Consider the following 27,843-nt stretch of genomic DNA (forward strand, 5'->3'; position numbering starts at 1 on the left):
CTTAAGTAGGTTATCAAGATAATTTATTATAATTCTATTAGACGTTATTGAAGGCCTAGTAAGTAACGTGGGATGAAAGACAGTGGGCAGTTTTGAAGGAAGATGGTTAAAGAGTAAACTTAGCTTTCTTGTTCGTTGAAGATTTTAATGGTGACTGCTTTGCTATTTGTTTTTAGGGTTCCGTAGCCAAAATGGCAAAAACGGAACCCTTATAGTTTCGTCATGTCCGTCTGTCCGTCTGTCCGTCTGTCACAGCCGATTTACTCGGAAACTATAAGTACTACAGTGATGAAATTTGATGGGAATATGTGTTGTATGAACCGCTACAAAAATATGACACTAAATAGTAAAAAAAAGAATTGGGGGTGGGGCCCCCCATACATGTAACTGAGGGATGAAATTTTTTTTTTCGATGTACATACCCGTGTGGGGTATCAATGGAAAGGTCTTTTAAAATGATATAAAGTTTTCTAAAAAACATTTTTCTTAAAGTGAACGGTTTTTGAGATATCAGCTCTCAAAGTCGTAAAAAGTATGTCCCCCCCCCCCTCTATTTTTATAACTACGGGGTATAAAATTCTAAAAAAAATAGAGGTGATGCATGCTAATTAACTCTTTCAACGATTTTTGGTTTGATCAAAGTATCTCTTATAGTTTTTGAGATAGGTTGATTTAACTGTAATTTACGGAACCCTTCGTGCACGAGTCCGACTCGCACTTGGCCGGTTTTTTCTATGGAGTCTTCGGCATCAGAACAAATATACGAGTTTTGATGAAAAAAAGCTGCACCTATGGTGTAGGTAATAATGTATGTATTATTGTGGCTTGAGCATGAAACCTGTATAAAATATAAACTAAATTAAAATATGAGTAAACGAATTAGGAGTTACAATGCATATTTTTACCTTGTAGAGTATTTTGTATCTACGAAATACTGACTATACCTACAGGTCAACGACCGATCATACCATGATGCTAGTAACATAATAACATACAATTTATTGTGAGACTATTCGTTGTATTAATCCTTACGTACACATCTCTTAAGTATAGATCGCATGACAGAGGTGTAGGTGACTAGATACAAAGATGTTTAAGTCATAGAAGGGTAAATAGGTATTTTTAAAATTTGGTATTTTCACGTTATTTATAGGTATTTTCAAGAGAGTTGAATTCGTTACGCGATAATAAAGAAATGCTTAAAAATATTCTTTGTAAAATGCTTTGCTTGTGACGGTTCGAGGAGACATTTAATTTTAAAATGAAAGAGTTGAAAGGGGGAATATGTTTTTTACGTTGCATGGTTTTTATACTGCTATGTACATCTTTAGACGATCAGAGAGCATGGGCCAGTTTAAAACATGGACACCAACTTTCTCGGACATTTCCAACTGCAAAGTATCTTCTTAAAAAAACGTAAAAAAAATACCAAAAAACGTCTCACCAGATTTGATAAGCTTTTTAAATATTTGTCCTGTCTTTATTCAGGCGGTAAAGATATCATTAAAGGCTAAATTATAAGGAAGACTAAGAGGAAATTTCCTTTATTTTGAGGTTTCGGAATAAAGAAAAATTCCGAAAATTAGCTTTAGACTGAAGTACAAAAGCAATATTTTGTAATGAATGAGTGACATTATTAGGTTTCGTGAAGAAGGTAATAATGTGGTAAGAAACATAATTTCTGTTACCTACATTATTACCTAATTAATATTGTAATATGCCTTCAAAAGTTAATAGGCACTCCTGCTATGTCATAATTTATTTCGAGATGGCCTAGGTATTCTATGTACATGTCAAGTATCATAAATCATCACTGTTTTTGGTTGGAAACCTTAAACGACACCTACCACTGTGGGCACAGCGTGAGGGAGTGTTAGACTCTTACTGACTAAAACCCACCACGTTCCTTCTTAAGCCCTTCATGTACCAGGGCCACGGTAACTCTTTCGACCAACCCCTCCCGGCAGGTTTCAGCCCTAAGGCCTTGTGACATAAATCATACCTCCTGTCCTTCTATATAACATGTAATTATAAGGCACTTTAAAACTAAAAGCCAAGATATTACCTAACTAAACTGTCACTTATAATGTATAAGTTACATTTCCTTTTATCCTGTGTAGGTATAAAGGTGACCCCACAGTGGATAAACTTTAAACTAAGCCAACCTACGCTTAAAATGACAACCTTAAATTCAGTTTTGAACTCTGAAATTATACTTAGGTTACGCTATGGGAAATTGTAATGGTAGAAAATAATTAACTTTTAGTGGCTTTTGGATTTAGACCCAATAATTGTATGCTTGGGCTGTTCCTATTACCTATATTATAACACTTATTTTTCCTCAATCAAAACATTTACGCAAAAGGAAAACTTTGTGAAAAATACTTAATTGTCATTTTCATAATAAAAATGTGCTGTCTTCTCGTAGTAACATTCATACTAGCCATATCGAATTTGACACAATCCATCCACATTTATGCTTCAATTAGTTAATATAACTTTGCGTTGCCTGACAGGGTCCATAATTGTTTCTTTTAATTTTACCCACCAGCCTGTACACATTATGGTACCTATGCATTAAAGTTATTGAGTATTGAGTATAAATTAACGCTCTTCTGTAAATGATTCACAGTTAAAAATGTTAACATTATCTAACACTTACTGCAGTAACTCGTCAAATTTAATACTGCATTTCTCTGCTCGTTGCAAAGCATCATAAATGCAATTTTAAGCAACAACATAGCAACTTGTTGCATTGTATTCGTCTTTACACTTTCAAAATATTCTTAAGAATTTCTAAGAGAATTTACAAGAACGTGTTTTGGATAACAGTTTATTAAAAATGTGTGTTGAGAGGATGGAGAAAATTCTGAAGTGAGCAAACATTTTTGAAAATGATTTTTTTAGAAGTAGAGCAGGCAGTGTAAGTCAAATATTCTAGTGTATATCATAGTGAAGTATCTAAAGCTCATGCTTTAAATATACTATCATTTTTAAATTAATTAATACTAGCTTCCGCCCGCGGCTTCGCCCGGAGTTCGGTTAAATATGTATGTTCTTTCTCAAGGTCAACTCTACCTCTGTACCAAATTATATTAAAATCAGGTCAGTGGTTCAGACGTGAAAGCGTGACAGACAGACAGAGTTACTTTCGCATTTACACCTAATTTTAGTAGGGATTAATTAATATTAACTGTAATGATGTTTTTTTAATTGAAACATACGACCAAGGATTAAGTTGTTTATCATTAATTTTGGGCGTAGGTAAATGTATAACGAGTAATTTACATATTATTTTACATGTCTAGACATCTCAACGCTATTAAAAACTTAATTACCATAATTATTAAGGCTTTACGGCTTAAAAAAATACATGAATCACTTAGGTACACTAATTAATCTAAAGAATTTACATAAGTAGGTATTTTGAATGTCAAAGCATCTTTGTGCCAATTTCACAAACTGTCGATTTCTTGATCTGTTAGTTAAAATACCACTTTTTTGTAATTTGCAGCTGTATTTTTCGTTAAGCCTAACTTTGCTTTGGTATTAAATCATTAAAATTTTAGGAACAAAAGCCTATGTGAAAGTAGTAGTTACCATGGAAACGGTGTTACTTTACTTTAGAAGTATTTTCTTCGCAGGTCACGAGAACTTATAAAAATTCATCATCAGATCCTGACCCGACAACAATGGGACCACTTGGGAAGTATACCTAACAAAAGAATAATTTTGGAAATCAGTCCAGGTGTCCTTGAGGAATCGGTGAACATACAAGACCCGATGAATTGAGAACCTCCTTTTTGGGAAGTCGGTTTAAAAGACTCATTTATTTTTCTTTATTCTTTTTTTTATCATTCCAATGCACTCGTGACGTAACCTAAGTATGTTAACCCTAACCCGCCGACTCTTTTGAGCCCGTAATTATTCATGCAGTGAGTATTACGTTTGTTAACACTCATCAACCCTCGTTGCGGGTCTCAAAGGCCCCGGACAGTTGCGGTTTCACATCTTTGTACCCGTTTTTACAGGGTTAGATGATACTTTCAAAATATAAGGTGTTCTGTTTACCTGGTGACTGGTTAAGAGTTGGTATTTTAAAGTTTTCTTCTTTGGTTTGGTTTACGACAAAAAATGCGATTCTAAAAAGTTTACGACCAACAAAGATAGACAGGCTGGGTAAAATAACTGTACTGTAACATAGCGTTACTATAATTTAATCTATATCTTGTCTTATCTATAGGTATTAAAACATGTAAAGAGCAAACATTTTTGATTTGTCCGTACCCTAAAAGCTAAGAAACTACTACTAACTACTGAATGAAAAATGCTTCCACTGTTGGTAAACTACACTATCCCCGAGTAACGTAGGCTTTATTTTATCCATATACGGAAAGAAGTTCCTACGGGATGCGGGTGGAAACAGGAAAACAGCTAGTTTATAAGTATTGAAAAGGCTAATAAAGGTTATTAAATTGAGCTAACTTCTGAAACATTTCACGGAATCAAAAGGTATTATTTCGACGGGTAAAAGGCAAAAGGGGTCAAGCACCACAGATCATATTGTTCAGGAGAGTAAAAAGAAAGTTTTAAAAAATAATATCTCATTATTGCTTTATTGAATCACATCACAATCTTCAGAAAAGTTTACTAAAATACAATGTTCTTTAATAATTTTACATCAAAATAAGTCTGAGATCAATAGTTTCAAAGGTAGATGTCGCTTGACCCCAGGTTTTAACCATGTTTATCGTTTTCGCGAGGGGTCAAGCATCAATATTTAATGTTGGAATATTTAGATTTTGGCCTAAGCTCCAGGCACTGGCGCGCGCTGAGTGGATCAAATGCAACGTAATGAAAATAAAATTATTTAAGAAAGGGGCCAAGCGCCGATTATGTTTAGTTGTCAATTTTTACTATTGGTGTAAGCGACGTTATAGTTATTAAACAAATAAAAGAAAAATGGATACAAACGACATATTTACTTCTAATATTGTTTTTAAAATTATGCCAAATGACAAGGCGATACAAAAACGTAATACACAAAATGGTCCTTCAACCAAGCAAGGTAAAGTTGGTGTCGCTTGAGCACTTTTGGCAAGTATCGATTTGGCACTTCAGTACAAATAATTCTTTGGTCCAAGCGACTTTTTTTCATGCTAGGAAAACGATATTACGACCATTCGAAAGAGAAAAAATAGTGGAGTTGGGGTCAATAAAAAAGTTAAAATCGCAAAATGTGGCGCTTGACCCCTTTTGCCTTTTTACCGTCGATTTATATTATACTTAGTTCACAAAAGTTGTGGTTTTTCCCTGAATTGTTTGACGCATTTCTCAGCTAAAAGTGGTATAAATATCTGAGTAACTTTTGACCTTCTCACAATGCCCCATTACTCTAATGAAACGGATCCTTCCTAGGAATCTCTCAAAAGATTAATCCAGCATATGAATTCATAGCGAGATGTGCGCTTAATTTTTCATACAAACATGTTACCAAAACAATGCCATTTTAAATAATTCACTCGTATTTTGTACGCATGCGTGACTTTCGGAAATTGACGCATGCGCTCTTCAGCTTACAAAATGGCTGCTACCCAAAGATTTGAGAACACCAACTAAAATGTTTTGCTAATAAAAATTGAATTGTGTTGCACATTCTAAATTCAAATGATTGAAAAAAACAATTGATTGACAGTTTGACGTGAACAAAATGGCGGGTTTTAGTGTTGTGTGCTAAAAAGGGATTGTGGATTTAACAGTGTTGACAGATAGATCGAATTAATAAAGATGTGCTATGACTACATAATTTTGAGATAGAAACGTATTTCTTGATTGATATCATCCAAATTAAATACTGCCTAAAAGAATCGTTAATCATAGACAATGATATGGAAAAGATTAACCGAAAATGTAATGAAGAATTGTTTCTGGGTGATGGAATAACTAGATTCTTTACTTCGTAAGGTAAGTTCTCTATTACAATAATTATTATTTATAAACCTTTGCACATTCAGCTTAATAATACCAAAATAAACTCAAATTCGATTGATTTATGCGTAAAAATATGACGTGTCAGTTTGCAATACCTTTTTATTTATTTATTTTTATCAGTGATTCTTTTACCAATTTATCTCATTTTTTCTTTATTTTCTTGACATAATTATACAGGAATTTGACATAAAAAATTAACTTATCCATTAATTAAATTATCCATCTCTATAGATTCCGTAAAGTTTTCTCCAATTCACATAAGTCATCACTCATTAGCATCAAATAAACACCTTATAGTACTAAACATACGATTGATTTTCCATTGACAAGGGAAATGTTCCTGTTTATAACTAAGTTCTGCTCTGTAGATAGTGTAGGCTGTCCTTTGTGTTGTCAAATGTGACAATAGTGTTAGGTCAAGAGAGAAACCTATTGTTAATGCGAAAGTTAGAAGGATATGTGTACGTATGTTTGTGACACTTGTAATGCAAAAAGTACTGAGGATTTTGATGAAACGTAGCAGGCATATTGCTTTTTAGAGAATAATATAAGCCATAGAAGTATAGGTAACCTTTTGCCTATGTGCAGTAGGTACGTAGATTCATTGGTACGATGTTGAAATCGCTCTCAGAAGCTCTATTCCGCTATAAAATTAAGAGATAATGTATCTTGAAATTCGAAATCGGTCCGGTAGTATCGGAGATTGCTCTCTACATAAAAACATCATTTAATAATTTTTGTAGATATAGGTACATAGAAGATTAATACCCCCAGGTTTCTTCTCAAGAAGATTACTAAGAGCAGTGGTAATTAGATATCCAGAACTAGCCGTTATGCGCGGTTCTATCCCGATTTGAGGGTATTACAAAAGTAGTCTATGTATTTTACCAAGATCTAGACTTATGTGTATTCCATGGAAATAGTTTCAATAGTTTAGGCCGTGAAAATTTGACAGACAGTCAAGAGTTACTTCCGCATTTCTATACTAATATTATAAAGAGGAAAACTTTGTTTGTTTGTTTGTTTGGTTGTAATGAATAGGCTCAAAAACTACTGGACAGTTTTTAAAAATTCTTTCACCATTCGAAAGCTACATTATTCACGAGTAACATAGGCTATATTTTATAACCGCGAGAAAACGGCTAGTATAATTTAAGCACATAAGGATATACAACTCGAAAAGAAGTTTATTCATATATTTTATACAGATACGTAAAAAATACCACGTACGTATAACAGTAAATACGTAAATAAAATGATCTACGTATTCATAAATAAGACCGTAAAATGAGCTCATAAAGTATTTATTCATAAAACAATTTTATGACTTTTCTTTTATTAAATCAGAAACACCTATTATGGCCTTTTCGTTACCTTTTTTCGAAATGAAAAGAAGGTAGACCCATATAAATTCTAACTAATATTATAATTGTGAAAGTAAATATACTTTATTTTGTTGATAATTATGGAGTTTGTTGCGACATTTCTTCCCAATAATAACACAGGAAGTGGTGGGCGTTTTAGGTGCTATCTTTGTGTATTATTTTTGACGTTCAAAAATGCTGATTTTTAGCCTAGTTTGCCTAGTCAGCCAATAGTATGGTAATACTAAACTGATTTTTTTTGATACACAGATATTCTAGTCTAAAGCCTGAAAAAGGACAAAAGCTACTTTTTATCTAAGAAACAATTGATAAGTAGCAACGTGTGTTTTGAAAGTTAGCTGCCGATAACAACTGCCTATCACACTTGCAGTGACTGTATGAAATCGGTCGATATCTGAGGGCGACTGCACATGCTGCTGTCGCTTCGATCCAAAACGGTTTCATCGAAATACATACAAACCAGTAGTGCAGCTGCGGCCGACTTCATACAGTCGCGGCATGTGCGGTCGGCAGTTGCAGTCGGCAGCTAGCATTCAAAAACGTACCTGTACAAACAATAACATGAAGACAATGAAACCGCGCGATATGTTTTTTCTCGCGTGGAATGTGTCGCGCGTAGAAAAACCTTGCTTTATTTGTTTTGAAAAAACTTAACGTTTAAAAAAAAAAAAACTGAAATCATCAAGTTTTGACCTTTGGACTGCATAACTTAGAAGCACACACTCCACCAATATTTGGCTTTCCGGGATTTTTTGTTATTTTAAATGTCTATATTGACCGGACTACCAGTTTAGACGTAAAAAAACAAACAAAAAATCACCGTCATATTTTTGTTTAAAAGTCCTCGTCTCTTGAAAGCATTAAATTCAAATTATATTCACTCAAACTCTAGAGCAACTTTAATTAACAGTAAAGCATTATCCATTATGAATAAATTAATTAGTATACTACATGTAAATGGTCTAGACGAGTCCCCGAGCGATGAGAGATCTGTTACTGAGGTTTATTACTTGCTGGAACCTTTGTTATTATCCTTTAGTTTGTCCATCATTGGGCATACACTTCTCTTTAACGTGAGCCATTTTTTTGCAGTCTTTCACATCTAACTTCCGCCTAAAATCTTTCATAGATTGCCATAATATCATGAACATTATTAGGAAAATATTTCTTTAAAAATATATAAAATACTAATATTATTAATCAGATATGAATACTGCAATAATATAATGTCTGAGGGAGGTTTTAAGTTGAAGAATTGGGATATAGAGGGGGAAAAGATGGATTTCTTGAAAGTCGATTTGGCTATAAATAATGCTACTTGAAAGATGACAGCAGATAGTGGAGTATGGAAGAAGAAAGCATGCTGCGCCGACCCCCAATAAAATTGAATTAAGGACAGAAGGATGAATCATCCTTCTGTTCATCCTTCATTGATGATGAGGTCAAATAATATCAATTGAGAAATGTCCAATACAAATAAAAGTACAACTTTAATTACCAAAAAGGTTTGAATTCTCAGAAGTTGATTTACTGTAAAAGCATTTCTTAGAATGAACTCTTTGTCCTCCATTACTAAAGGCTGATATTTTTACAATAATTACAATTTTCCAAAAGAAAACTCATCGTAGATTAAAAACTTCGATCATTTAACCAATTGGAGACGCTTCTGCCAATGCTACTTAGAACTGATTATTATTTTGATAAAGTTGTCATTGGCTTTTGGTCGTATTGAAAAGGTCACTCATAAGATTTTCAAATATTATTTTCAAATCCTGTAATGTAACTTATGACTCCTTATTTTAGCCGTGTTATGATTACGTATCGAGAGCGTTCACTTAGAAAACTCGGAATCAGCACACCCCTTGGGCTGCGGGATTGTTCGAAAGAGTTACCGCGGCGCTGGTACATAAAAGGCTCAAGAAGGAACATGATGGGTTTTAGTCAGTAAGAGTCTGACACTCACTCACGCTGCACCCACAGCGAGTGTGACCACTGACTATGCAATTCGAGCAGGGTATGCAGGGTATATTCTTAGATGAAAACGGCTTACATTTTTGCAGGTATTCCACCATTTTATATCATCAACATTAATATAATAAATAGGCAAAGTTTGTTCGTTTGTTACCGTTAAACGTGAAAAGTTTTACTCCAATACAAAACTCTTGGTAGCCGGCGTTTTATTTGAATGATGAGTACGGATAAGTTTATCAATGGCCCGTTTATTGTGCCCTTTCACGTCTATAACTAGTTTAATGGTTTTATATTTGAATTTTGTGGTCATTTTTGATTGAATAATGATTTACAGGACTTTTGTAAGGTGGTCAATTACTCTGATATTTGATTACATAGCTTTTGGCATCGACATTCTGAGAAATTCAGAGTGCGTCTGTAGACTGATCATCTTTATAAATATGTAAACTATTTAATGAAGATGAAGAATTAGCACCAAAATATGCTTTGGTGGAATGAGATGGATGCAATGAATGGAATAAAAAAAAATACTGAAAGAATTTATTTTAACAATAATTCCTGCTACAGACTAGGTTTTTACCAACATATGTATAGAGGAAGTTTTTACCCATTATTTTGACTGAAGATTCTTTCAACATTTCAACAATACAACTCTTCTACAATAGGTACATAGTGGTTCTAGGTATTCTTCGAAATCGGATTTCAGAGCCGTTACTCTGTACGTTACTCTCAGCTTTCTACAATTTTATTTGTGGAGACTTGTTCACAATTTAAAAATCTGCTTTGACGTTATTTTACAATTTCATTATTAGAGATAGTGGTATTATCGTATTGTGGCGAAAAGGATCCGTAATTTGATTTGTATTTCATGTAGAAAATTTTCCCTTTCCCAATTTTGGTCCTCGATAAACCTCTCTGATATTTGCCTGCAAAAGACTCAGCCAATAACAATAACCGTCCCAAAATGACAATCCCCATATTAATCACCATCCTACCCTTTCAGCACACAAAGATAACCAATCGCCATCCACATTTACGATCCCCACACACTTTCCTTTATCCCCTTCCATCCCCCATTTTAAATTTTCACATCAGTAATTCTATAAAAAGTAATGACCTCCCTAGACTATCACAACGACTCCGCGCGTCTCAAACCGGTGAAAGATTATCAATTTGACTTTCATAACAGCCTAAAGTAATGTCCTTAAGCTGAGTAAATGGACCGAAATTGATAATAAAATTAATTTACTTGCTGCCTAAAACGAGTTTTGGAGGAACACGGCGAAATTTATTCGTCTTTATTTCAACGTTGTCGTCGATACAATAGCTTTTGTTGAGCGCTTGTATTGTTTTACGTGGGTGTCTGATGGTGCCTTTATAGATTGTGTGCTCGACTTATAATAAATCGCATGTTTTACTTTCCTGAACAATGGTTTTGATATTGTATTTTGAAATTACATTATCATCGTTCTGAGATTGGAAGGGTTTATGGTTAATTTAGGAAGTACAGTATGCTCGTGTGATTTTAGTGAGTTACTTGGCTTCTCAATTTAGATCAGTTATTTTGTACTTTGGTATCTTATAAGACGAAGAAGCTGCTATTCTTGGGCTCAGACGTTGTGTATTTAGATGGCCCATTTTAAGCAACCATTGGGTTAAGTAGGTACCTAATCGATAGTCGTGGACTAATTGTCTTATACTCTTAGGTGTTTTTTTTTTTCATTTCACATTAAATTAACTAATATTCAATATTTTTTTCACCTTCTATTCCTGCGTAATATAACATGTTATGTAAATAAACCCGTGAAATACAAAAAAGTACAAAGTGCTCTCCTCTTCCACTTTTCTCTGTAAGTATATTATTAGATTGTCACGTCCATTTAAAATATTTTCAATTATAACAAGGTCCGTGCAAAAAAGTCGTTTAAAACCTTTTTTTTGACATCCGGGTTCGAGTTCGCTCGGATGGACCCCAGTTAAAAACTTCGGCGTTAACATTTTATATTAAGTGTCGGTTTGTAAATCAGAAATATTGAAGTGCAATCATCTTCAGAGTTGTGAAAATTGTCAGCTGTATGTAGTTCTGATGATAATACAACAATGGTACTGTCGAACTGATCTGATGATGGAGCCGGAAGATATGAAACTTTTTACATGCATCAACATAAATTGTGTTGTTCCAGTGTTTTTAAAGTATAAATCTAATTAACTTGTTGACAATCGTTTCAAAGTCAAAATCAAATGTTTTTATTTAAAATCGACCTTTGCCTTAGGCTCCTAAGAAAAGTCACCCTAGTTACAAAAAGTTGGTCTCATGGAGAAGAGCCGACAAGAAACTCCAAAGACACTTTTTTTAATTTGTTAAAATAAAGTGTATGTACTAACTCTAAGTAATGTAAATAAATGGTATGAATCTTCTTTATGACTTCTATTCATAGTAAGGCGAGAACTAATATTTCATGTGCCATGGTGAAAATTATGTTCATGGCTTAAGCAAGACTATCGTAGATCAACTATGTAATATGAGGGCTTAAGTTTGAATTATTACTTGGTTACGCCCTAGACTTGATTCTGCTAGAAATTGCACTGGTGCTGATCTTGAGGTCATAAGTTCGATGTTGGAGTAAGTGAGTTTGGTACATAATACTATAAGTGTCATATTTTCGCCTTCATTGATTGCTTATAACTATCATTTGCCTTTTCTCAACTATATTGGCGTCGGCTTACAGTCTAACCAGATGCAGCTGAGTAATAGTGTTTTGTAGATTAGTAGTGTTACTGATAGTACAGGAAGCAACTGCCTCAATTCAATTACCAGGGGAATCCGATACCCCTTTGTAAGAATTTCTGGCTTCAGACAGGAAAACCAATTGACGTACCTTCTGAAACACGGAGGAACACATCATGACAGCGTTAAGCGATCAGATTATTCATCATCATCATCATCATCAGCCTATCGCAGTCCACTGCTGGACATAGGCCTCTCCAAGTGCACGCCACTGAGATCGATTTTCGGCTATTAAATGTGCAATATTTGATGTCTTGATTCTTGTAATGTGCGTACTACCATTCATCTTCATTCAGATTTGTGAGCTCAAACAAACTATCGGCCGACTAAAAGTTTGCAGTGTACCCTAACCCAGGGTAGTTTATATACTAAATAGTACATAGTAAAGCTATCTGGTCTATTTTATGGGTCTAATGAAGTGATATTGGTTAATTTGGTCCTGAATTGGCTGAAACGAGATGTATTTCGTATTATTGCCCACTATTATGGCTTATTGAATGGTTTCGTTTTATGGTCGCGGACTTAACTGTTTATGTTGTGTACTTAAATATTTAGTAGTTTTTTAAGTTTAGTGTTTATTTGACTGCTTTTTAAAATGAAGGAGGATTTATGCGTGTTTTTTTTTTAAAGTTAGTCACAGTAGCTATGCTGTTTATTGTAACAGTTTAGTTTATTAGTTACCACTTCTGTTTTTCTAATTACTGGTTAAAATACAGATATCGGAAATACACGCGGTTTCTTGGCACTTTCAAAAGTTTATATAATAAGGCTAAATAATAAAAATAATATCAAATTCGATTACTATTTCACAGTAGTATAGAAGAATATTTTTTTGAAAATCGATACCTAATTAAAACGTGTTCTATATTCAAACTAGGGTAGCTTTTCTCTTTATCACTTTCAAGTTTAAAGTAGCCTTTCAAATCTCTTGTCTTCAGGAAGAAGCTCAGATACAGCCATTTTGCTATCTTGCTTTTCAATACCAAAAGGGTTCAGAACATGGAGAACAAAATGACTGGTAGAGATGTCAACGCAAAATGTCCTAAGAAAGTAGCGCGCGAAAATGCGAGTGTTCGGGGGACGAGTAACGTTACTAGCTCCGCCTTTGCACGTCTACCTTAGAACCCGCTAATTATTTTCGAAATAAAATCACCAAACAATCGATTTGACAAGGAACCCGATCGTCTCGTTAATTCTACTAACTGATCACGCCTACCCCACGTTTCATCGACCTACAAGAAGGCGCCTGACCTACCTTCCTTATGGCATCTCCGTTCTTTCCTTCCTCCGTGATTCAGAAACTCACCCTTGCTTCGGAAGGCTAAACGATTTGAATTTTGACAATAGACATGTCAAAAGGGCGAAATTAATTATACTTAGCCCTTGTCACTGAATCGTGTTAGACTTTAAGTTTCAAGTACGAAAACAATAGGTTGGAAATCAGGGGTCAAAGTGGGGAACAAAGAATGGACGAAAATTATTGCTCTGAAGTTGCTGATTAATTATTTCGGATCGAAGTTCTATTTTGGGGTCGTCCTTGATATTAATTGATAGTGTACTGTTTTGAATATCAAGAATATCATTGCACTCAATCCTAAAATAGAATGTCAATCTGAAATCAATACTAGATCAATCAATAGTAGTTCTTTTGTAAGAACCTGAAAGCTCTAAAACTACTGAACTAATTTGAAAAATTCTTAACACTGTTGGAAAGTTATACTCATCCCAAGTAACATAGGCTATATTTTATCCCATTAGTTCCAACGGGATGCGGGTAAAACCACGGGAAAACAGCTAGCGATAAATAAAAGACTTCACAACACTTATAAAAGAAGGGACAATTTCAAGTCTTTTCCGAACATAAAAGAAAACACCAATTAAAAACAAAAAGCAAAGCACTTCACTGAAGCCTACTTTAACAAAAAAAGTACGCAATATTTAAAATATAAAACACAGAAAAAAGATAGCGCATAACCCTCTGGATGCCACTTGACCGATTCCAATTTCGGAATACAGAGCCGAGTGGCGGCGGTTACTGTTCAATTAAATTGGACCCTGTCTAGCATTGCAAGCCTGGTTGTCTAACATGAGTCTCCGTGCCACGCGAATATTCCGTACTACCTTGCGGAATTTCTGCATTTATACGTTCCGTATTTTCCGAGAGACGTTGGACGTTCGCGTTGGAGGGTTGAGGGTTGGAACTTAGCTTTGCAGTGATATTGTGGTAATTGAAATACTGGACGCTGTTCGGTTACCTTTTTTCTTCATTTGGTTTTTTAGAATGGTTTGCGCGAGAAGAAATCTTTTGTAGAAAAAGTGGTTAACCTCGGAAAATACATCGAAATCGCAGAATCAAAGTTCACATCGTTTTTTTTTTAAATAGTCCTGAATATCCAAAACGTTGCTATGATAAAACGACTATCAATTCTGGACTATAATCGTTATCAACGATTACCAGCCTACATTGAGCAAGCGTGGTTATTGAAGCCCAATCCTTCTCTGTGTGAGAAGAGACCTGTGCCCAGCAGTGAGACGATAAATAAGGCAGATGAAAAAAAACACCCACAGAAAAAAGGTTTTCTTACACACCATTAAAAGAGCTTTAACAAAATATGAAATCCGATTCCATTTCCAACAAAACAAACTGTAAATACAACTTCTAAATACAGTACAGTATGCGTCGAGAAGTGTAATGTCAGAAAATACAATAGGCTTTGTATCTTGAATACGTAATACTCGCAGACTCGCTAGCGAAGCACCCTGTGTAACTAGGTAGCATAATGGCACACACACGGAGTAAGGAGATGAGTGGAGATACCATAGTGCAGGTAGGTCAGGCGCCTTCTTCTAGGTCAAATTAGTACGGTGGGCATGGCAAAAATGATCAGTTACGAGTGAACTAACTAAGCTTTCGGGTTCTTTGAGACTGCTGTTAACGATACAGAATACTCAATACTTTATTAGTTTGGAAGCCGACCCCAACATAGTTGGGAAAAAGACTCGGAAGATATGCTATACACGTGGTACATTTTACAGTCTAGAATCAATATGGACCATATAGGGCACAACTTAAAGAAGGGTTGTTGGCATTACAAAAAATGGGCGGTTCCAAAGAAGGCTTATAAGGGCCAATAGAGTAACGTTCCTCGTCCCCCGTTCACCCGCATTTTGGCGCGCTACTTTCTTAGGTGATTTTCCGTTATGGCATCCCCGCTAGTCATTTTGTTCTCCATGTATTCACTGTATGCTGTGTAGTGTTACAGTACATTTTGTACTGTAAGATGGTTTATAGTATGTGCTTGCGTAAGAGGGATTGTCTGATTTTCGGAGTGTTGGTAATTTTCTGTGTCTATTCTAATAGGTATTACGAAAGTTGCAGAATTTGTTTGTTTTGCTGGAACACGCTTATCTTGGGACACACTGGAGCGATTTGAAAAATCTTTCTGTGTTAGATAGGTCATTTATCGAAGAAGGCTTATAGGCATATATCCTTGCCCACTGGTGGAAATTTCTTCAGCCGAATAATATTACTACCCAACTATAATAAGATTGTAGTTATAAACTTCGTAAAGATCATAATTAAATACCTAAGCAAGTTTAATACCTCAATCAATTTAATCTTCATTCAAACAAGGAAGCCTAGACATACTGTTTTCCTTCCATCAGCTCAGAAAAACCCTGTAATAAGATTTTTTTAGGCTTTTCCTTTTTCCGTGAAAGTCTAACAGTGTGGATCGTCCAATTTGCGGTTAAGTGGATTATGTTTGGACAAGTTGTGAGCAAAAAGTTATTTATCTATGGATGATTTATTGATTAGAAGTTTATGTGGAACGAACGAATTAAATATATTGATGGTGTGAAGTGTGTCTGTGTTCTGGTGTGAAAGGTTATGGTCATGATGTATTTTAGTGCAATTCTCACTGTGTCTGTGTAACTTTGATACCAAAATTGCTGAACCGATAACCGCCTGAGAATGGAAATGGTTTTCCCGTGACGAAAACAGATTAGTGGGTAAATTATTTGTCATGTGAGTGTACGAGGTTTTGCTTAAGTTTTTGCGTTTTCTACACTGTCGACTTCTCTATTTAAATGAACCTCTCCATCAACTTTTGAGATAAAGTTCAGTACCATTTTCAACAGCGCCAACTTGCTATCATTATCTAACAGAAAATATTAATTACAGCCTCAAAAACAAACGAATCCAAAAAAAACACAAATCCTAGATTTTTTATAACCTCTACAGCGAACTTCCAGCTATTTTCGGTTTCCGTACCTTGTTTGGCAACAGAACCGCATCAAACTCGTTATGAAACCGCTCCAAGTTTCGAACGAACTTCGCCACTTGTCTGAACATCGTTTTTACTTGAGTTCCGGATTTGAGCTCGGAACTAATCGGCAAGTTCCGCCAAACTTCGGAGCCCCCGTTTAATACGTGTGAGGAAAAACTTGTTCAGTGTTTCGTCTTGGCCTGAGTGGCTGGGAAATTAATTTGGGATAAATGAATTTGGTTGTTTTGGTATGGCTAAATATTTAATAAGGCACAGTGAAGGCTCGTTTCGGAAAATATCTGATGATGCAATGTCTTTCAGGTCTTGTGATTTTGTTAAAATCAAAAACTTTACTGTAACGAAAATTACTATTTTTTCGTTACAGTAAAGTTTCGTTACAGTAGTTTTAGTAAACGAAAAGGTTGAGGTTCTTTAAAATAATGTACCTACAGATGGTTTTGTTGTTCAATAAATAGACAACATAAAAAACTACAATGAAAATGATTCCTTAAAATTGATATTAATATTGTTATCATTATTTGAAATTCTTTAGCTAAGAAGACGTCTCCTTGATACGAGGTCCAAGATGAAGTACGCATAAGCAGTGAAATCAAGCATACAATATTCGATAAACATTCTGCGAATCTTGGGACTCATATATTTGAAGCATAACCAGGTACCCAAAAATACCTAAATCCCTTTATTTAAATCACGCAAAAGGCCCCCAAACACCTACCCCACAAATCCGAACGATTGAATATAACACTGAACATAATGCGATCCTACTAAAATTTTATTATCAATTTCTGAATTTATGCCCACAGATCCCAGAGAATCCTCGTGCAGCGTAATGAAATAAGTCATTTAAATTGATATAGAGTATTCAATTGCTGAACATTAGGTATGGAGCGGCTAAAATGCGGTATCATAGGATTATATCACTGATTTATGCAAAATCTTTATCGACGTCACCTGAAATTGGATTTGGGTGGAGTTACATTACTTTGCGGCGATTGGAGGGGATTTTTCTGGAAGATTCTCTTTGGTTTTGGATTAAATTGATTTTGAAGGTGGAACGAGATTTTGCTTTAAGTTATGAGGTTTTATTAACTACTTCTTCTTCTGGCTATTTGATGGCAATCATACTTACATTTGAGAGGAACAGTATTTTGATACACGTACGACTTTATTAGTGGTGGCAACTAAGTTTTTTAACAGTTAGTGTGCTGGTGCTCATGATTATCATGTTTTATTTCGTACTTTTCCTTTCAAGAGTCTTGCTGGTGTTTTGCGGATTCATACTAAAAATGTTAGGTAATGCTGAATAGCTCTAATAATTCTAATCGCACACAAAAATAACCAGATCGTTACCCAGTATCCGGTAGCAAAATATCCAAGCTTTGTTTTTGCGAAAATAAACAAATTCTTCACACTAGGATTTCCTGTGTATTCGGTGCCGATACACAAAGGCGTACAAATCCCTTAGCCAAACATTCCGATTCGGAACAAATAATAGGCCAAAACAAATATTTGTTTTGATGTGAAAATTCGTATCTCTGCTATCCAGTTACTAATAAAAATCATTTGGCGTTCTATTCGCTTGAAACCGTGCTTTGAAATAGACTGGTATTTTTACCTGTAATATGATATCGCTTTTAGGTATTGGTGTCAATTCTGAAATATCTCTATTTTAACATCACCTTAGTCATCTGATTCTCAGTTTTTAATTATTAGCACACGATTAAGATTAAAATGAAAGTTGCGATTAGACCAACTGATCTTTAAACCATAGCTTTCTTTCGTACATTTATAGCCTTCTTTTCCGATAAAATTATTTTTATATAAAAAGACGCAGCGCACTCTATCCTTGTTATCTCTGAACGAATTTGATTAGATGAGTTTAAATGCATCCTTTTGTGGATGCATTTGCAGTGTCAGACTGTTATTGACTAAAACCCATCTTTGTTCCTTCTTCTCTGTCCTTTGTGTACCAGGGCTTCGAAAACTCATTCAAATACTCCTCGGTAGGTTTAAAAGCAGCCTAAGAAATAATATTTTTTACCAATCTACACGATGTAATAAAGAGCAAACATGTTTTTGTGTTTGAACCCCAAGGGCTCCGAAACAACCTGACAGAACCTATTTCAAAAATTATTTCACTGTTGAAAGTCAGCACTATCCTCGAGTAACATAGGTTACATTTCATCCAAGTACGGGAAGAAAGTAGCCCCGGCACGTGGGTGAAAACGCGGAAAATATCCAGTGGTATATATCAAAATAACCCAAGAATATTTCCATCTCTACCAACTTATTACGCGCCACTCGAGAAGGATCATCTTGACCTCAGGCTCCAAACATCAACACTACCTACCAATATCTTACACAAGTACCCTCATCCTTCACTCATATGTCCGAGCCAATCAATATGGCGTCTGCATATTATTCGTTGGAAGAGCTCTTGAAGAGGATTTAAGGGTGTCAGTGTCAATCTTGTTATTATGGTCTTATTTTTGTGGTTTCCGGGTATAATTAGTTACAATGTTTTGGTATGTATTCAGTACACAATTGTAAAAGTTGTGTGCCGCATACCTATATAAACTTAATTAACTGCGTAAATTTTTGGTCCTGATAATATTATAAAGGTTTGCATAGTTGAGAGTTTGTTCCGAGTTATCTTAGGAACTAGAAACACATTTATTTGAGAAGGCTTTGCCATTTATAGAAGGGAATCCGGGAGAAGCTGCTGGCAGCAGCTCATGTAAAATAGACACTATCCGTCTTACCACAAAAACTTTTGAACGTCAGTTTAAGACTTGTCTAAAAATATGTCCGATTATGACGTTGACATATGGTTCATTTTGCAGCCACAATTTTTTTAGACAAGTGTAAAACAGATGTTTAAGTTTTTGTAGTAAGGCCATATAATGTTTTTAAAAAACATAGACATTTTCGATTGTAAGTTTAGTTACATAAAAACAAACTGTCCCCTCAAGATTGCATTTTTGAAGTCCCAGACATATCCCAGTACCAAGTAATAGTGCATAGACCAGATAGTTTGGACTGCAAAGTCTAATTGCTTACGATAGAGGACCGGCGACGGTAGAATGCGGGGTATGGTCACACGGTATGTCGAGTTCATGTTAGTTTGGAAAGTAAGTGGAGGTGGTCAGAAGGTTCGGTTTGTAATGGGGTTAAAAGAGAACTTGTTTTTAAATTGTTTTTTTTGCTGATGCTTTTGTAACTACAGTGGTCGTGTTTGGAATACAGTATTTTATATGAATCGGGTTTGATTTAGCTCCGAAAAAAGGAGAGTAATTGTCTTGTCGTTTTACATGTGTCTCTTGTATTCGCAAAGAGACGGCTTATAAAAATTTTTGACTAAGTCAAAGCGGTTTACAAAACAGCGCCTGAAACTATGTCGAGAGTGTCAATGTATTTCTTTAGTATTTCACATGTATGTACATATTTAATTTGAAGTCGACGGTATTGTCAGCTATTCTTTGAAACATAAACATTTCTTGTTGGGACATTTTGTACAAAACTTTTTGCTATCTCCTCTACGTGCTTTCTTGTAATATTAACCCACCCAAAACAAAAATGTGAAAGACTGCCAAGTTCTATAATATGGGAATGCTTCGCCTATAAAAGAAGTGAGATCTGAATAAGTACCAAGTTCCATACACATACCTCAGTTAAAAATAGTTACTTTTTAATGATGTTACTTGGCAAGTTTTCATACACCTTGTTATAAACCTACTAAACGCAATGAATCAAGTATTTAATTTTCTATTAAAACTTGCCAAGTAATCATCATTAAAAAGTAACTATTTTTAACTGAGGTATGTGTATGGAACTTGGTACTTATTCAGATCTCACTTCTTTTATAGGCGAAGCATTCCCATATTATCGAACTTGGCAGTCTTTCACATTTTGTTTTGGGTGGGATTTCATTTATTTTTGCAAGGTTGTTTATTTTATTTTTTCTTATGATGAAGTTAGTTAAAGAAATGTCTCATTTATACTATTTTTAGATTTTTAATATGCACTATGTTTCTTACAAAGAGATGAACTAGATTAACTAAATGGACTAGATTTACCAACTGACTGACATGACATGTTATCATATATTATGTTCGTGGATCAAAGTTACACATTCGTTATTTTCGAAAGTGATTCACACTTGGCCGTTTTCAGATTTTTACTTTACTTTGACTAAATACAAACCTTTGTACCATTCGAAGATATATTATATAAATATAGATAAATTTAGTTCGTTTTAGTTCCTTAGGGGTATAAATTTACACCGGGTATAAAACACCTTCATTATTTTGAAACCGACTCACACTTGGCCATTTTCAGATTTTTTCCTTTACCTTGACATAAAGACCTACCTCCATGCCAAATTTCAAGTCAATACGACCATTGGAAGTGGTCTAGGTTTTTGATGAGTGAGTCAGTGAATAAGTGAATAAGTGTATAGTAAAAATAGCGATTTTCTGACGTCAATATCTCAAGACCTACAATAGGTATATTAATGAAATTTTGTATTTTAGATAAGTGAGGGGGTCTCAACAGATACTAGAAATTTGATATGCGTAAATCAAATAGATTTTGAGTTACAGGGGGGTCGAATTTGGCCCGAAATGGTTCGTGTAATATAACCCACGGCCGGAGTGTCGCTTTTTTTGCTCGAACTTGGCGGACACACTGCCGTGTGTCTAGATTTCAATACATTTTCTACCAAAATGGAACTCCTGCATTTCTCTGTATAACCGTACCAAAATTTCGTACGAGTAGTGTACCGTACTCCGGAGGTAATGTTTGAGGGTACTCGACTGGGTAGCAGTAATTGTGATCTGGGAATGCCACACCTTATTACTTGTACATACATATTGTTGGAACTTGGAGTAATTCTGTTGTAGTGTTAGGTTACACTTTGTATATTTGTACTAATGCTCTTGCTAGTGAAATTAGGGTTTCAATTATCCCTACTAATATTATGAATGCGAAAGTAACTCTGTCTGTCTGTCTGTCCGTTACGCTTTCACGTCTAAACCACAGAACTTATTTTAATAAAATTTGGTACAGAGATAGAGTTGACCTTGGGAAACAACATAGGGTAGTTTTTATCACGGACTTTTAAAGAATTCTCTTGGAAACGCGATATAACCGAACTCTACGCGGGCGAAGCCGCGGGTGGAAGCTAGTTGTGATAAAAAGTATGACGATTAATGAACCGACGCGACGGTCAATTTGAAAATCGGAACTAGTTATTTAATGCGAGGAAATATGGCTAATTCTCATTTTTTTTAAGTTACGGCATTTAATATACTTACATATTTGATCGCCATCATCAACATTTTATTTCTTATGTTTCTTTGTCATGCATTGTATAAAATATTTTGTTAACTTTTCGCTATTTTTTTTATATCATTAGATTGGTTTGTACTTATTTGCTACTTTTTCCAAAGGTCTCATAAACTACTTTCTCAAAAATCCCTAAAGGTTTCAGTTGAAAGGTCATATGTTAGATGACCCTATAAGGTGATATTTTTTCACCAAAAGATGTTCCGATAAAGTTTCTTACTTTATGTTTCAAGGAAATATTGTAAGTTACCCTTTCAAGATAAATGAGATATGATTGTCAATTCAATCGATGGAAAGAGAACCCTAGGAGCACACGGCAGAGAAAACAGTCGGCCGACAGTTGACCCGATGATTGTATTTTCTTTTTTTTTATGTGCATACTACCATTAATTTGAATACTCATTTATGAGTCCAAATAAACTATCGGTTGACGAAAGTCTGCAGTTACTGTAATATTAGTGTTAGCAAATGGATGTAAAATTGAAATGTAGATTGATGAACATGACATATTTATGAATGGTATTCATTTCAACTTATCACACCAATAAATTATATTCTACTTTAATTAAAAAGGTGACAAGAAAAAAACCTACTTTATACCTACAGATGCTGCAGTCTATTTTCAAAAATGAGCACCAACATGAAAAAAATCCAAGCAATGGTTGCACCAAGTACTTAATAAATGTTCAATGCCTTAGAAAAACATGAAAGACCGCCATTTAACTGAATAAGCAATTGATTAAATAAATTAGTCAGAAACAAACCAATGAGTCAGAAAAAACAAAAGCTCATTTACTGGCCCGTTTTAAGTGTCCTCGAGTGTAATTTAATATTTTCCTGAGGAAATATCTTTGGAATTTAATGTAGTGGAATTAAAGAGATTTTAGTACATTGACACAGAGTCTTTTAATGGTCGAAGTTTGTGGCGTTGTCTGTTAATAATTACTGAGATTAACACGGTTTTATTTACGATGACGTTTCGTTAAGTTATAGTCCCAATTTGTAGGGAAATGGTAGATTTTGTGAACTATTAATGTGGGGAAATAAAGGTGAATAAATTGGGTTGGAGGTTAGATGGGCAGTCGCTGTGTAAAACACTTAAACTCAGCTACTTATATCTGTTTTGACTGACAGACGACTTTAACATACATAATTTTCAGAAATGCTAAAATGCCTATCTGCATTTTAGCATTTCAGTCGCGTCCTTGTAAAGCACCGGCTCGGAGGCTCGGAGGATGATGAGTTTGCGGAAAGGCTGTTATCCAAAATTAGTTACAATACCTACAATTTTCGCAGTGACCTTCAAACTAAGGCGTCTCCTGTATTTTGAGGATCAGAGTTATAACAGTCATATTTAGAGCCACCGCAGAATGAAAACTAAACTGTCGGTCGATAGTTGACCCATTGCATGGTTTGCTTACCGTACCGTATATTCTGAAGGAAATGGTGAAACTATTTTTTTTTCTTTAGTCTGATCGGATGGATTATGGGAAAGTAGGTATGGAAATAATGTGACTTGTGAGATGACGGCAGATAGAAGAGTATGGAAGGAGAAAATACAAAAAAAAAATGGAAATTGAAAATAAAATTGGGATAAGGGGATGAAGGGATGAAGGGATGATGATGACGCTGAGTCTGATATTGGAAGAATACCTGTTTGTTGTAATGTGCGCACTTCCTATTCATCTCTTTGCTGACTTACGACGCTGATCGTAAAAGAACGTGTGCGAGACCATATAAGGATGATTAATAATTAATCCTCTGTCTTGTAACTATAAAATCTACTAAACACTGCAATTACGAATTTCACTCAGAGCGTAACAATCTTACTCCTTTAACTACATTACTAATGTGGATATACCGCTGTTCCCGGCAAGTTGGCGGCGCGTGTAATAAACTTGTAGCTGCGCTTAATGCATTGAATATCTTGTTTATTATTGTTGTTTATGTGAAGGCTCTTATATTAAACGTAAGAGATTGTCTACACAGTAAGTGAAAGACAATTGAAAAAAATCAACAGATTTTAAGTTGTAAAAAGCCTTTATTTGGATACAAACTTAATTGTTACCTTTTATGTTAAGTCAGGATTTGGCTAAAAAATCTAACTACCTATCGTAAAATCTTAATTTTTATAGTTTAAAGTCGTTTTGTTAAAAATGTAAAATTCTTGTTTTAGTGGCCAGGTAGGAGTATCATTTATTTGCCATTATTAAAGTTACGTACACCATATATTCAGAAAAAAAATAGTAAAGATAATTTGTATCCGAGCTTAATTTTATCACACTTTATTCCAATAGCAAAGGACTATCTAACAAAAACAGAATAACACTGACCTTTTTTCATTTTATTATTAATTTTATCTTCAGCCATAAACAAAAGGCTTTATTTAGATTACTGATACCTAGAGTTATAAAATAAAACCTAAATAAATATATTCTACAAAAAACTCGTGAAACAAATCCATAACATTGTCAGCGTAAAATTGGGACACAGACTAAATAAAAGGATAACGTCAGTATAGAAAATAAGCAGTATAACAATTCTCTATTGATATATTATCTCGCTGTACTAACTAGACTGTTCACGCCTATCAAAAAGGACTCCAAAAAACAAACCCATATTTTTATACCACACGTTAATATATCTTTCTTTATATTTACCGAATTTACTTTTATCTTTTCTTTTCAGTTTATTGCCCCCGCCTTTTTCTAGTAAAGCAGTTTTATTCTGTCGAATTTGGGTTTATATAGGCCTCGACGAAAGCTCATTCGAAACTAATAAAAATCTAAGGAAAGTAAATAAACGTGGCTTCTTTTGTTTCAGATGGATTTCTGTCTTTACCTCTCAATAAGGTTAACTAGACGATGTTGTAAAATCTCTATTGTCCTTATATTCTTCACTGGTCGCCACGTATTGGGAATACTGAACACATGAAGACGAACATGGACAAGAGTTTGAAGAAAAAGAACCATTCGAATGGGAAGTACAAGAAAAATGGCAAATCTGAGAATTACAGGATCGACGAGGACGTCATTACGACGTGTTGTCTATGTGTTAAGACCAAAAAAAGTAAAAAGAAAAGTTTTATCGCTGGGTGTGTGACGAACCTTGGTATCTTCACACTACTCCTTGCTTACACTTTGGTTGGTGCTTTCATTTTCTTGGCCATTGAAGGGGGAGCGGCCAAGATTCACCAGAAAACTCTAGCCACTACATCGTACCAAGCTACTGAAAACCAGAAGTCAGTACCCCTGTCAAAATTAAATGGGACTATCAGTCAGGCCAGTCAGGAATTGAGGTCTCAGACAGTGGAAAGTATTTGGGAGATAACGGTGTCTTTAAACATATTGTATAAAGAGAACTGGACGAGGCTAGCTGCTCAGGAGATCGCCAGGTTCCAGGAGAAGTTGGTGGCAAGAGTGGCAGCTGATGTGTCAGCTCAGTATGGAGGGGCGAGGGCTTTGGAGTCAGCTCCTGCGTTGGTGGTTGATGATTATGAGTGGAACTTCGCTAAGGCGTTTCTATATTCTTTGACTGTTCTCACTACTATAGGTAAGATATTAAATATGTATTCTGTAACACAATTTTCCAACCATTAATTTATGAGGCTTGAGCATTGTTGTGCTAAGTCAGACTCATTAGGTGAATTTACTCACAGAAATATCTTTCCGAAATTGGCAAATACCAAAGTCTGTATCTCTGTCTGTATTTTGCTCATCATACTTTTTGTTCCCAGGTTACGGCAGCGTGGCACCAAGAACAGCTCTTGGAAAGGCAGTGACAATAGGGTACGCAGTAATAGGCATACCTCTAACACTCCTCTATCTCTCTGTAGTAGGAGCCCTGCTATCACGACTAGCCAGAAGTGTATTCAGCAGGGCTCTATGCTGCTGTCTATGCACGAAATGCGGGTACTGCTGTCTCGATGAACGCACTATGACTAGCAAAGAAAGAAAGGAAAAAGTCCGAAGACAAGATGATTATAGACATCAGACTTTACATCTACAAGAGCCATATTATGTCAGGTCTCCTTCAGGTACAATAATATCTGCGTCCCAAGCTCACAGTGTAAGCACAAATTCAATCAAAGATAAAACTCAAGGTTTGAGCTTCCTAAGAGACTGTGACTCCATGAGCTGTACTGACACAGACTCCAAAGTATCCCTTCGAGGTTTTTCAATCCTAGCTCCAATTTCTTTATGTTTGGCCGCCATTTTTACATACATTTTCTTTGGAGCTTTAGTGTTGTATCAATTGGAGGGCTGGAGTCCAATAGACGGGGTTTATTTCTGCTTCATGAGTCTAAGTACGATTGGTTTTGGACATTTAGCTCCCGGAGCTACTCAGAAGAATGGTGCGTCGTCAGGTACAGTTTGGTTTTGCTCAATATACATCATGACTGGTCTCGCTCTCACTGCCATGTGTTTCAATGTTCTCCACGACGAGATTGTTCATAGACTACGACATCACGAGAAGGTGCTGAAAGCTAACAACCAGAAGGTTTTGACATCAGAGTTTCTTCATAGATCTTGACGAGACGAAAGCGGGAACCTGACTGATGAAACAGTGATTCATTCAGATGGGGAATCTTTGCCAGAGGTTTTGCACCATGTTTCAAATGCTCGGTTTGAAGGAGGGGCCGTGAGGAGGTCTGTGTATACTCTCAAGGAGGTAAAGGAACCAGAGAGAGTGACTCCCATGTAGGTACACGTTTTTCATTCCCAAAACTGTAGTACTGTTTGATTTGATCACACGTAGAAATGACGGATTTGATGAACAGTCTCAACCAAAACTTATGTAAAGAAATGACTGACCTTATGTGTTAATTATTTTACTTAGTTGAGTAAAAATAATATAGGAATTATTATAGGACAGTAAACTTGTGTTTGAAATAGAAGTAAGTTATTACTAAGTAATTATGGAAGCGTAAAACTAGTCCTAAGGTTTATTGATTACTGAAAAATGAAAGGTTTTTTGTACGTAGACATTATACATTAGGGAGTTTGAATTTATTTATTGTATTGTTGTAACAAATAGTTTTATGGAAATATGCCAAATTATATTGTACAACATATAATACTGATAGTTTGTATATCTAATGCGTATCATATAAAGGTAATTATATGAGCCAGTTGTTAAACGACTGTTTGATTCCTCAAGGCAGCCTCGGGTTGAGCAGAATGGTTCGCTAATAGAGATTAGATTTCTTTTTTCGAGGCATTGAGGCTGTTTTTGAACGTGAATTTCTCTCATGTCGAGGCAGCCTCGAAAAGAGCAACTGTTCTAATATAATTTTGAAATTAAATGAGGCAGTTTTTTTTAGTTTCATTTTTTTATTATTTACTTAAAAATTAAAATGTCCTTTGCCAGGAGTAAAAATAGAAGTGTTAATTATAAAATTGTGAGATAAATAATGTCAATATTAATTTGTGAAATTGTATGGAAAATGTAAAAATAACATCTTGAAAATAGAAAATTAAAGACTTTAAAATTACTGTGTGTAGTTTTTATTAATTTCCCGAATTTTTCAAATCAAGATATGAAAAGAATGAAATTATCCTGGTACACTATTTATTTATGTTTATATGGAAGGCTAAAATAACGTAATGGTTGCACAAGATTAAATACTAGAAAGTCAATTACTTAGAGCATCAGTTTGATTTAAAATTGAGCATGAGTGGTCACGAGACTTCTTTTAATGCAAAACGCGACATAGGGTATATGACATTGAAACAAAATAGGCGTTAGAATGTACGCGTAGTTAGTTACGCTAGGCATACACATTTTGAAAAAAATATGGGCAAATACAAACAAGTCCTTATAATTTAAGAAAATCCGCGGCAAACAGCTATAATAAAACAAAAGCGCACAATACGAAATATCACACACGATTTGCAAGAAAACCTAAACAATGTCAACCCATTAGTACACATGAAATTGATAGCTTAAATTAGTGGGGTCTTGTTATTACATGTCGGGTACTTTCGACCCCGAAGCGAAATGGGGGCCATAAGCGCCCATTGTCCGGGCCCTGTGTTTTGATTTATTATTGGAGGGTTAAACGCAGTTTATA

General features: G+C 35.1%; 1 protein-coding gene across 1 annotated transcript; it reads left to right on the forward strand.

Moving 5' to 3' along the window:
• The first annotated feature begins 5,568 nt into the window (after positions 1-5,568).
• Positions 5,569-27,226, forward strand: LOC110380908 (potassium channel subfamily K member 18). Its single transcript, XM_021341065.3, has 3 exons — positions 5,569-5,964; positions 24,594-25,322; positions 25,507-27,226. Exons 2-3 carry the CDS (start codon positions 24,701-24,703, stop codon positions 26,301-26,303), a joined length of 1,419 nt encoding a protein of 472 aa, XP_021196740.1. The 5' UTR covers positions 5,569-5,964; positions 24,594-24,700; the 3' UTR covers positions 26,304-27,226.
• The last annotated feature ends 617 nt before the right edge of the window (positions 27,227-27,843 follow it).

Source organism: Helicoverpa armigera, chromosome 22, assembly GCF_030705265.1.
Source record: "Helicoverpa armigera isolate CAAS_96S chromosome 22, ASM3070526v1, whole genome shotgun sequence".
NCBI lineage: Eukaryota > Metazoa > Arthropoda > Insecta > Lepidoptera > Noctuidae > Helicoverpa > Helicoverpa armigera.